The sequence below is a fragment of the Palaemon carinicauda genome, chromosome 15, assembly GCF_036898095.1.
Source record: "Palaemon carinicauda isolate YSFRI2023 chromosome 15, ASM3689809v2, whole genome shotgun sequence".
Taxonomy (NCBI): domain Eukaryota; kingdom Metazoa; phylum Arthropoda; class Malacostraca; order Decapoda; family Palaemonidae; genus Palaemon; species Palaemon carinicauda.
In genome coordinates this window covers 38,485,782-38,498,281 of record NC_090739.1, presented here as the reverse complement: position 1 = coordinate 38,498,281, position 12,500 = coordinate 38,485,782, and the positions used below count along the sequence as shown (strand labels likewise).

The 12,500-nt window shown below is 43.1% G+C and overlaps 1 protein-coding gene across 2 annotated transcripts in view; it reads right to left on the bottom strand.

Annotated features, from left to right (window-relative positions):
- Positions 1-12,500, bottom strand: part of Pmi (Transmembrane protein Pmi) — a 78,056-nt gene that overhangs the window by 21,204 nt on the left and 44,352 nt on the right. For both annotated transcript variants that reach the window (XR_011046660.1, XM_068388312.1), the window contains exon 3: positions 11,030-11,142. Coding sequence is in view for 1 of the 2 variants with exons in the window: in XM_068388312.1 (XP_068244413.1) it covers positions 11,030-11,142 (113 nt within the window). In the remaining variant the exon portion in view is untranslated. The remainder of the gene's footprint in view (positions 1-11,029; positions 11,143-12,500) is intronic.

The following is a 12,500-nucleotide window of genomic DNA, read 5'->3' as shown; positions in this document are numbered from 1 at the left end:
TATATATATATATACTGTATATATATATATATATATATATATATATATATATATACATATATATATATATATATATATATATATATATATATATATATATATCTATATATATCTATATATATATATCTATATATATATATACTGTATATATATATATATATATATATATATATATATATATAACGGATTTTGAGCGAAGCGAAAAATCTATTTTTGGGTAAGATGGCCATGTCGTCCTGATGGAAGTTCCTTAAAGGCAGCTTCCTAGGGTATATTACAACTACGGCGATATTCCCAGAGAATTTACCTTAAGGTACCCAGAATTCTAACTCCTGGAGCGAGTATCCCTAAAAAAGACCTTAGGGATATCGTAAATATCAGTGGACGTATTCTTGACACGCCTCATAGCAATCTATACCCCGAATAGAGTTAACACTTCGTAGGGGTCAAATGGCAAGAAAACGAAAACGAGAAAGAAAAGGGGAGAGCCGTTCGTAAGGCCCTCTCTTCTCCCGTTTTGTAAGCGTGCCCTGCGCCGATTCTGGCGCCATCTGCATTCCTTGTAGCGAAACACGAGGTGCTACAGATACTGTATGTAGGGAGGGATCCTACGGCCCTTTCATTGAAAGGGAAGGGCGGGTCCATCAGGACGACATGGCCATCTTACCCAAAAATAGATTTTTCGCTTCGCTCAAAATCCGTTTTTTGGGCTCAAGCCATGTCGTCCTGATGGAAGTATACCAGAGCATTACTGTATCTGTGGATTCTCAAAATGTGCCGTACTCCTCGGAAATATTTCCCCCAGTCGACGCGACCTAGAGACCTAAGATGTTACCGTCATACATCTTTTCAACTAATCATAAACCATGATAGAGCTTCCTGCCCCCAACAGGGAAGAGTCTTACTAGACTCTGGGAAAGTCTCGAAGAGTACATATATCTAAGTATGAACCCCAGGCAAGCGAGTATAGTGGTCTCACCCCATACTGGGTAAAGCGAAGTTCGAAAAGAATCACTGTGTCAATATGAAATATCGACCAGTCCTCCGCTCAAAACACGTATTGGACAAAGGTTCATATCCGCTTAGGAGGAAACTCGTAAATCCGCCACCATCCCTTTATGGGATGGAGTCCTCCAGCTAAGGGGAAGCATAAACCAATGCAATATTAGCTTGCATAAGGGAACATTCTATTAGAATTATCCCCGGGTAAATATACATAGAATGAATGCTCACAGGTGAAGGAGACGCAAGGTTCTCAAGAACCAGTTTATTGACAGACAATAAACAAACAGGTTAACCACACTCATATATATATATATATCTATATATAAGAGGAGGATAACTAAAACTTTAAGCATAAGTATGATAGTAAACAGCAACTTGTTTGTCTGAAAGAAAAAACATTGGAGCCACTTTTAAGATACCAAAGTATCAAAGTCAAAAGTCTGTTTTACTAATCAGTCACATTAGCGTTAGAAACGCTCGGCACGCATGTTTGCACTTATGCTGGGTTCACCTTTGAAAGTGGAACAGTCAATGTGGGTCACCCAGTACCCTCACATAGTATGTAGTACAACATGTGACTACATACTCACCCTGGAATTAATTGTCCCAATTAAGTTACTGTTCCTCGCAGAGTTAAACAGCAGGGTTAACGACGCAACCCACTGCCACCACAGAACCTCTTAGTTGCTGCACTTGCTTCGCATAGTGACGAAAGAACACTCTGGAAGACTTCCAGCCAGTGTACGAACGAAGATGTCCAAAATCCCTACAACTAAAGAAGTTTAAGGATGAAGCAACTTTCCTCGGATCGTGACCTGTGGGTGAACAGTCAGGATCCGCTCTGCGAATAAGATATGTGATTTTCGCCCTGAGTTATTTCAGTAATAAATTTTGAGCCTGACGTTTCTCCCCTGGCCAGATGGCCATCCTTGAAGTCTGAAGTTCTACGAAGATAGACCTTTAGGCATTCTACTGGACATAGAGATGCATCTTCTTTCAGAGGGCAGATTCTTCAGGGACCCCACCTGATGGTGGGTAACTCGTTCTTGGTGAGAAACGTAGGATCCGGAAATAGGTTCAGTTCACCCATCCAGGGACTGAACACGACCTTCCTCTCTCGAGAGGGGTATGATCTCACTAACCCTGGCCCCGGACGCGAGTGCAAAAAGGAGGATAACTTATGGGTCAAATCCTTTAACGCACACTCCTTATTGTTCAACAGTGAAGCAACATGAAGAACTTTTCTAAAGACCATGAATTGGGCTTTGGAGGTGCTAAAGGTCTGAGCCTAGCGCAGGCTTTCGGAACTTTTATAAGAGATCTCGTTAGCGAGGTCGACCTGGAAGGCATATAGAATGGATCTTGTCAAAGCAGGCCTACATGATAAAATCGTGTTAGTTACCGATCCATAACCATGGAGATGGATGAAGAAAGACAAGCAGAAGTCCGTCGTGATCTCCTGCGGAATCTTCGTCTGACAAGGGCTACCCATTCTCTCCAAGATGACTCATATTGCCTTATAAAAGGTTTGCACTTATAATCCTTTAGGAAGTCCGTGCTGGCTTTCGACATCCCGAAACACTTTCTCACCTGATTAAGGAAAGAAATCATGAGCTGCTGGGTCCGGGTTTTCTGTGATGAAGCGCAGACAATTGACTTCTGGACTCACTGGGTCAGAACTGGATCTGGTAGCGGACGAAACTCCAATCGTAGTTCCAATGCCAGAGGGAACCCCACACTGTTCGGTCATTTGTGGGCCACTACTGCCGCTACTCCCTTAAATGATCTCAGTTTGTTGAGGACCCTCAACAGAAGGTTGTAAGGAGGGAACAGATAAATCCTGAACCATCTGTTCCAGTCGAGGGACATCGCGTCCACTGCTTCCGCCAAGGGGTCCTCGTACGGGGACACATACAGGGGCAACTTCTTGTTGTCTTTCGTCGCAAAGAGGTCTAGCCGCAGTTCTGGGACTTGACTCAGAATGAAGGAGAATGGTCCTGCGTCTAGGGACCATTCCGACTCTATCGGTGTGAACCTGGATAGAGCGTCCGCTGTCACATTGCGGACTCCTTAAAGGTGAACTACTGACAGGTACCATTTCTTCTTCCCCCAAATCGGAAGATGGCCAACATCACCTGGTTGAGAGGTGGCGACCTTGATCCTTGTCGATTCAAGTATCTCACAACTCCCCCGCTGTCCAGCACCAACCTAATGTGGATCGAGCGATGCGGGGAGACTTTCTTGAAGGAAAGAAGGACTGTCATAGTCTCTCGAAAATGACTGTGAGAGGTCTTGAATAGACTGGACCAAGACCCTTGGGCCTTTTTCTGATAAGAGTGAACTCCCCATCCCTCCTTCGAGGCGTCTGGGTGACTCGTCACCGACGGGGGAGGTGGATGAAGAAGAACCGACTTCCTAAGAAGTCTGGCTTGGGACCAAGGCCTGAGAAGAGTATTTCGACGAAGCGGAACTGGTCTTCTCAGATCTCTTCGCGCATCTGATGCATAACTACTCCAATCTCCGGTTGCATCCTTTAGCTGTGCTCTTAGCACCGGGTCTGTCACCGAAGTAAACTGGAGAGACCCCAGTACACTCTCCAGTTCGCATCTGATATCCATACGGAATCTAGAAGTCTCTTGACAGAACCAGCTATCTCCTTTCTTTTCTCCGCCATGACGGAGAAAACGGTGTGACATTAGGTCCCAGTGGATTCACACCCACCGGAACTTAGAGATGGAGGAAGTTGAGACTTTTCCTGTTGATCTTGAAGCCTAGATAATCTAGGAAATGGATCACATACAGGGAAGCTTGCAAGCATTCTGTCCTGGGTGCTGCCCACCCCAGCCAAAAATCCAGGTAGGCTACTACCTGAATTCCCTTTAGGCGTAATTGACTGAGAACTACGTTCGCAAGCATCGTGAAAATCCTTGGGGCTATTTTAAGCCCGAGAGGCATGGCTTTGAAGACGTATAGTCTTCGTTGTAGCCTTAACCTTAGGTAGGAGGGGAATCGACAATAGATTGGAACGTGCCGATAGGCGTCTGACAAAACTATGGAGGCGGTAATTGCCCTCTTGGGCAGTAAGGTCCTTATGTGTTGTATTGTTAGCATCTTGAACCTGTAGTTCGCTATGAACCTGTTAAGTGGCGACAAGTCCAGAATGACTCCGAGATTTTCGAGTCTTTCTTGGGAACACAAAACAGCCTCCCTTGGAATTAGATGGACTTTACCCTTCGGATCACTTTTCCTCTAACAGTTCATGAATGAACTCCTCCAGAACGGGGGTGGAGTATCGGAAAAACGCCGAGGGTATGGGGATGGAGTGCTGTACCAGCTCCAGCCCAGTCCCTTCTTGAGTAGGCTGTGGACCCAGGGATCGAAGGTCCACCGATCCCAAAAGCGTTGGAGACTCCCTTCTACCAATATCATCTCGCTCGGACTGTTGTCCTGAGGTCTTGCCTCTCTGACCTCGACCACCCATGAAACCCCTTCTCCTTGAGGGGCGCCTAGACGAAATTCTGGCTGCTCCTCTAGGCTTGTTCGACAGGCAGTTGACTGACCTTCGAACGATGGGTTGAATGCCGGAGACTGTGTCGACACGAATTGGGGAACCCACTGAAGTGTGGTCGGGGTTTTTGCCACCATCTGGGGCACTGAGGGCATCAGCAAATGCCGTTGCTGCTGATGTCTACTTTGACTTAGCTGGCCGAGAAAGTATCCTAATCCTTTTAGTCTTCCTCCAAGGTTGGGGACCCCATCCGGGGAAGAATTTCTCTTGGTAGACAGGCCCCACTCCCGGAGAAGATTTCTATCGTCCGTGGCGGCCCTATCAACCTTTTTGACCGACTCACTAGGGAAAAGGTCTTTGTCCCAACTGTTGGAGGAGATTAGTTTCCTTGGCTCGTGCCTCATCGTAGCCCGGGCGAACTCGAATTCCCTACAGGTTCTCTTCGCCCTGACGGAGCTGTAGAGATCCTTCGTCACAGTGGCCATATGAGTCTTGATCACAACCATGAACGTTTCATGGACCTTGGGATCACTTGTCATCGTCTCAACGTGGACTGAAGAGACAAAGAGGCAGCCAGTCTTTCTTTTGTCTAGAGTTCTCTCCGCAAAAGAAAACCAGACAGCTTAGAGAGGATCTCGCCGAACCGGCATCCGACAAAATCCGCCTCCCACATCTGGACTGAGAAGGTAAGATGGACGTCCTTCCAGTCCTTGATTTGCTTACTAAATCTTCCTTTCTAAAGGCCAGCAACAAGGGTTTACACTCCACCAGGGAGGGGAAAGGCTTGCCAGCCTCGACTGTTTTCAAAACCGCCGCAAACCCTTTCAGCGAAACAAGGGGGAAGGCTGTGGCAGGAGAGGACACAAAGGAAGGGAGCCTCTTACTCAAATACAGCTACCTTTGAGTTCATGACGCCCCTCTCTTTCATCGAAGAAGAAAGCAAGGCATGAGCCTGTCATGGTCTATCACTACGACCTCCTTAGGCTCTGTCTCTTCCTTTGAAGCTGGTACCTCCTTCCACCGGACCTTGCAGTCCGGATGTGCCCCTGCAGTTACAATGCAGCTGCCTTCCCATTCTTCTCCCTCTGCCTTTGTTGGATCAAGCCAACAATGGAGGGAGGGCCTGCTCTACTGCGAGAGCAGATGATGTTGAGGGAGCAGGTTCAAGGACCTGAACCGGAGCAGCCGACCTCTCTCGGCCTCTTCCGCTACCTTGTCCGGAGCTCGAACTTCATCCTGGCCTTTTGCCAGGAGGTCTTCCTCCAGACGTTCGGACACGTCTGGCATCCTGTCGTCCAACTGGATGCTAAGCAAGGCGACCGTGACTTCAGCATCCACGGGATCTGAATTAAGGGGACCTCCTCTTGAGGTTGGGGAATCACTGTAACAGTTGATGCCCTAGGAAAAGAAAGCCCTCATCTTCTCATTTGGAAGATAAGGTCCAGAGGTAATTTTATGAAAGCCCCTCACCCAGGTACGAAGTTTCTCCCTAGCTATATCCCTTGAATCCACCGTTGTAGGGGAGACGAAAATGGATTTTGAGCGAAGCGAAAAGAAAAACCTCAATAGATAGGTTAGTGCATATGAAACATACCTGGGGAACCCAATACCGGAGAACATCCGTTGAGACAGCGCATGCCACACGCCTCCTTCAGAACCATGTCCGCAGAAGCCCTACTGCGGACGTTGCAGAAATACATCCGCACTACGGATGGTCCTCCTGTAAAGAGAAGAAATTTCCATGAGTATCAAGTGAACTACGTATCACTGGATATGCACAGTAGCATAACAAAACGGAAAGACACATCCTTGTATTTCCCGCACACCCAATTGTTGTAGCCTTCCAATTCATAAAATCGTATAGTTAATCTATGCCAGATTAACCAATGGAAAATTTCCAAAGGAAGAAGGTGTAGCCCCCCCTAAGGAATGATTTTAAAATACCGGATAGTAGACAAGAAAGAACTCACTTTCTTATCTGTAAGGCCAACAACAACGGGTCGTGCAAGACCACAAAGAATAAGGAAAAGACACATACTTGTGAATCCCCCACAATCACCTGTGGAAGCCCACCAGCCATTAAAATCAAATGGTTAGTCTTTGCAAGAATAACCAAAGATCATATTTTCCCGAGGGAAATTAGGTGTAGCTCACACCTAAGGTAAGATTTTACCATTCTGGCTAAAGATGAAAAGAGTTCTCTTTTCATCCCTGTAAGGCAACACCAAGTGACTGTACAAGGCAACACAAGTAAGTTAGAGAAGACAGTGTTGTAACCTACTATATCATGTTCTCCCCTGGTAGAAGACATTAAACAGGGAAGAACTGATACAGTACATGAGGGTGGTGTGCCGGCCGGCTCTTGCCGGTCAGCACCCCCACCCCCTTTTCCAAAGGTAGGTCTCAAGTATGCAACTTAGGATCACCCAGACGGGGGAGAACTCCAGTTCCTATGCCTGAACCGGTCGGTAGTGGTTGCCGGTCCATAGCTACCCGGTTGGTACCCAGCTGCCGGCCATCACTCTTAGTGGCCGGCCAACCGAGTGATGTAGCAGGCCGGCCCGGCAGCGGTGAGTAAACCCTGCCGGCTGGCATCCACTCCAGGTAGCGTCCGGCTGCCGGCCGCCACTCAAAGCGGCCGGCAGGTGAGCAAGGAGACCGGCCAGCAAAGGCATAAGACCACTGCCGACCGACAGCAAGAGAACTAGCGAACACCCCCCTACCGACGGCCGGCCACTAGGCCGGCAGACGGCAAGGACAACACAAGAGAAGACAACAGAATGGGTGCCGGGCTAAGAGGCTATGTACCTCCGCGCCCGACCCCCGAAAGAGTGCCGAGAGGAAGGGGAGACACTAAGTCAAGCTTCCTAACCACTGCTTACTGAAACTACAGACGGCAGCGGTTGAGGGACCAAGGAAGGACCGGGCAGCACTCAAAGGATAGGGCCTCTGCCGGTCGGCACTCTCTGCCGGCCGACAGGGGACCACGTCAGCTCCCCATCCCAACCTATGCTAGGTACGGATGTGAGACGACTGACACAAAGGAAACGGAAAATAGAAGGGAAGGACAGAGGGTCCTGTCCAACCTTGCTTTGGTTAAGGATCATTCCAAACTAAGAAAGCTCATCTCAGCCAGCGAGATCCAGGGAGGGAGGCCGGCACTACTGGCTGCCTCCCTAAAACCAAGGCAAGGAAGGAATTGCTATTCCGGAAAGGGAACATATCCCGAACCCGGAACAGCAAAGAGGACAAGTCTGAGGGGTCACCGAGCGAAGGGATCATAATTACCGAAACCTTCCAAGGTGAATCAAGGAGGATAAACCTCCTATGCCCGTGTCAGGCAGCAAGGGAGACTCTGCCCCACGCTAGACCAACACGGACTCAGACTAATACACTGCTGTACTGTCCCCCTCTGAACCAAATCAGTTGGAGCAGGAAGGTACAGTACTACTCCAGCATAGTTATATTTGAAAATTAATTCAAACAAACCACTAGAGTTAAGCCTAAGGCTTAAACAGAGGGAAAGGGTTTGCCCCTTCCCCGAAGAGAAGGGAGCAAACGGGGAAAAGATAATATTATCAAGACCTAAGACAACCTAGCTTAGGCACTAAGAGAATCGATTACCTAAATCACCGAAACTCACTCCAATACTATCTTGGAAATTACTCGAAAAGGGCTGTATGTATAACGTTGCCTAACGCTTTAAGCAATATAAAATCACACTTGGAAGACTAAATATCATGCAGGAAGTACAAGGACCAATAACTAGGCTACGAAGACTAGTGTTGGTCAGCCTAGGCAAAGCTTTCGCCAGGCGCACTACTAACGCATCATAACAGAATTCCTAATTAAGCTAAGCAGCTAATTATTAAAGCGCAGGGGGCTGGGAACGTCGCTCTTGCTAACAAATAAATCCTATTCTAGCGAGCGACAGCGTCCATGACGCCTCCAGCAGGCAACAGCTCTTGTATCAAAGATAACTCTTATAAATACTTTAATTTTAAACAAGAGCCTACATTTATACATAAAAGAAATAGTACTCAACTTATCCGAAGCAGAAGAAGTTGGAGAAAGCATAATATGAGAGTAAATCCAAGATTTTGGTAGAAACACAGGAAAAAACACCGAGTTGTAAAGCTACGCAAAAAGGAATGCAGATGGCGCCAGAATCGGCGCAGGGCACGCTTACAAAACGGGAGAAGAGAGGGCCTTACGAACGGCTCTCCCCTTTTCTTTCTCGTTTTCGTTTTCTTGCCATTTGACCCCTACGAAGTGTTAACTCTATTCGGGGTATAGATTGCTATGAGGCGTGTCAAGAATACGTCCACTGATATTTACGATATCCCTAAGGTCTTTTTTAGGGATACTCGCTCCAGGAGTTAGAATTCTGGGTACCTTAAGGTAAATTCTCTGGGAATATCGCCGTAGTTGTAATATACCCTAGGAAGCTGCCTTTAAGGAACTTCCATCAGGACGACATGGCTTGAGCCCAAAAATATATATATATATATATATATACTGTATATATATATATATATATATATATATATATATATATATATATACTGTATATATATCTATATATATATATATATATATATATATATATATATATATATATATATATATATATATATATATATATATATATATATATATATATACAGTATATATATATATATATATATATATATATATATATATATACATACATATATATATACATATATATATATATATATATATATATATATACATACATATATATACATACATATATATATATATATATATATATATATATATATATATATATATATATATATATATATATACATACATACATACATATATATATATATATATATATATATGTGTGTGTGTGTGTGTGTGTATGATAAATTTTGCACATTTAAACGTGTTTTCCATATCTCAAATAAGCCATATATTTTGATACATTAAAGTCTGGATTCTCTTAACGATCTCGGGATCAGAGCCCCAGGCAAAATCACTGAAAAGACTATAGTATCTGACCGGCTGGGTTTTGAACCCTGGTCCAGGAACCTGTATGACATTGACCATACCACTCAGTCACGAAGAAAGATAAAAGTCAATGACAATTTTTCTGTGCATATACCTGTCGAAATCAGGTTTTTTGTATTTAGAGTTGAAATCAACCCATCTTCACCATCGTAGCTAATTAGTAGGTTTGTGACTTGGCATTCGAGTAATGATAAATTTTGCACATTTAAACGTGTTTTTCATATTTCAAATAAGCCATATATATTGATATATTAAAGTCTGGATTCTCTTAACAACCTCGGGATCAGAGCACCAAGCGAAATCACTCAAAGGCTATATCTGACCGGCCGGGTTTCAAACCCTGGTCCAGGATACCTGCATGACATTTGACCATACCACTCAGCCACAAAGAAGGATAAAATTTGATGACAATTCTTCTGTACATATACCCGTCGAATTCAGGTTTTTTGTACTTAGAATTGAAATCAACCCATCTTCACCATCGTAGCTAATTGGTAGGTTTGTGACTTGGCATTTGAGTAAGGATAAATTTTGCACATTTAAGTGTTATTCATATTTCAAATAAACCATATATATCAATACATTAAAGTCTGGATTCTCTTAACTACCTCAGCATCAGAGCCCATGGTGAAATCACTCAAAGACTATAGTATCTGACCGGCCGGGTTTCGAACCCTGATCCAGGATACCTGCATGTTGTCATTGACTTTTATCTTTCTTCGTGACCGAGTGGTATGGTCAATGTGATACAGGTATCCTGGACCAGGGCGAAAACCGGCCAGTCGGAAAGTATCTCTGGCGGTCGTATCTCAACAGGTGGCTGGTGGCCTGGCCAACATACTACCTATAATACATAGTATAATATATTTTCGTCTTCGTACTTTCTGGGAAAATTTTACGCTTTAGTCATATTTAGTTATTGTCTCTGACACTTTGCGCATCTTTCAACATAATCATAACATAAAATTATAAATATATGAATGAGCAGACAAAGAAATACAATTAATATACAGTAACCTAAAATAAATTTGCTGCTAAAGTTTACTAACAATTCTATCAACTAACACCGAAAACCGAGAGCCTCCTATGAGAGGTTAGAGAGAACTGATAATGGGAAACTGCCATGAACATCTTTTCCTCAAACTCTTGAAGAAAAAGTAAATGAATGGGTACTCTCGTCAGAAAAGGTTGCATAAGGGACCAGATACGCTTACGTAAATATAAGACCAGGACGTTTTAGCCATAAGACAAATTGTTTTGATTAAAAATACTACTGTATTTGAAATATGAAATATAGATTTTCTCCAAGCCAAAAATGCAATAATCTGAATTTTCAAAATTCCAAGCAGAGGTTGTGAGTCGTGCACCTTAAGAGTATTCCATATACTGGGTAGCTATAATTAGTAAAGTACTACATGAAAACAATTAGGAAATAATTAAATTTAAATTAACAAAAGTCAACAAGGCATTTACCTGATATTTACAACAAGGATCAAACTGCCAAGATGCTGTATACACTCCAGTGCAGAAGAGAGAGAGGGTGCCAAGAGGAACACAAACATACGCTGTATCTCGCCATATAACTCCTGAAAATAATCGCATAACAATACAGAATATAACAGATACATTCATGAAAATTGTAGCACCTATAAGAATAAAACTTTGTCGGGTAAAATCAAATAAAAGAACTTAGACCAGGGTTAGCTAACCTATAAGAGCATTGCACAATTACAAGTGGCTCACTATACCTCAGAGATGATAAAGGAAAAAGCATGCCTGTTTATCAAACTAAACAACAACAATAATAACAATAATAACTGAGATATAATAAAAGGTACAGTGGTACCTCTACATACGATCTTAATTCGTTCCAGAAACTGCTTCGTATGTTAAAACAATCGTATGTTGAAACAAATATTCCCATAAGAATACACTGTAATTTGTATAATTCGTTCCACATCCCAAAAACCTATATTAACTCCTTAATAAATTACTACATATAATTACACATAACAATAACATAACTGCATAAAATGAAAGAAGCCTGTAAAAAAGATAATCATAAAGAAATAATAAATAAAAAATGTGTTTTACTGTCACTTTACCTTAGAGACAGGCCAACGCAGGTGTAGGATTTGCTACGCCAGGAGGAGACGGACTATCGGCGAGAAGGTAGACATGGTGTTAACACGTTCTTTAAATAAATACTCTCTCTCTCTCTCTCTCTCTCTCTCTCTCTCTCTCTCTCTCTCTCTCTCTCTCTCTCTTATTCTTCTGCACTGTTAGTTTTAGAGACGTCTATTAATTTTTTCTGAGAGAGAGAGAGAGAGAGAGAGAGAGAGAGAGAGAGAGAGAGAGAGATTAAACAAAAATGTGTTGTGTACATATGATTTTTAACAGCGTCAACGAGTTGAAAGACAATTAAATGTAACTAAAAAATCAATATCAGCGAATCTGAATTCCTTTATTAACTGAAACAAATATTGATACAAACACACTCGTGTGCGTATGCGCAAACACACACACACGCAGGAGGAGACACGATCGGCGAGGAGGTAGAGATGGTGACTGCGATAACATACCGTAACTTACACTACGGAAACTTTAATCTAACTTAGCTTATTTATTTTTTTTCTATTTTATATTTCATATTTTTTAAATTTTTTTTCTTTTGATTTTTAATTTTCATCACTTTCAGTGACGAGTTATGGTACGTTATCGCAGTCACCATCTCTACCTCCTCCCTTACCGTCTGACTCTTACTGCGTAGCAATTCTTGCACCTGTGTGTGTGTGTTTGTGCATACGCACACGAGTGTGTTTGTATCAATATTTGTTTTAGTTAATAAAGGAATTTAGATTAGCTGTTATTACTTTCTTAGTTACATTTAATTGTTTTTCAACTCATTGACGCTGTTAAAAATCATATGTACTGTAAACACATT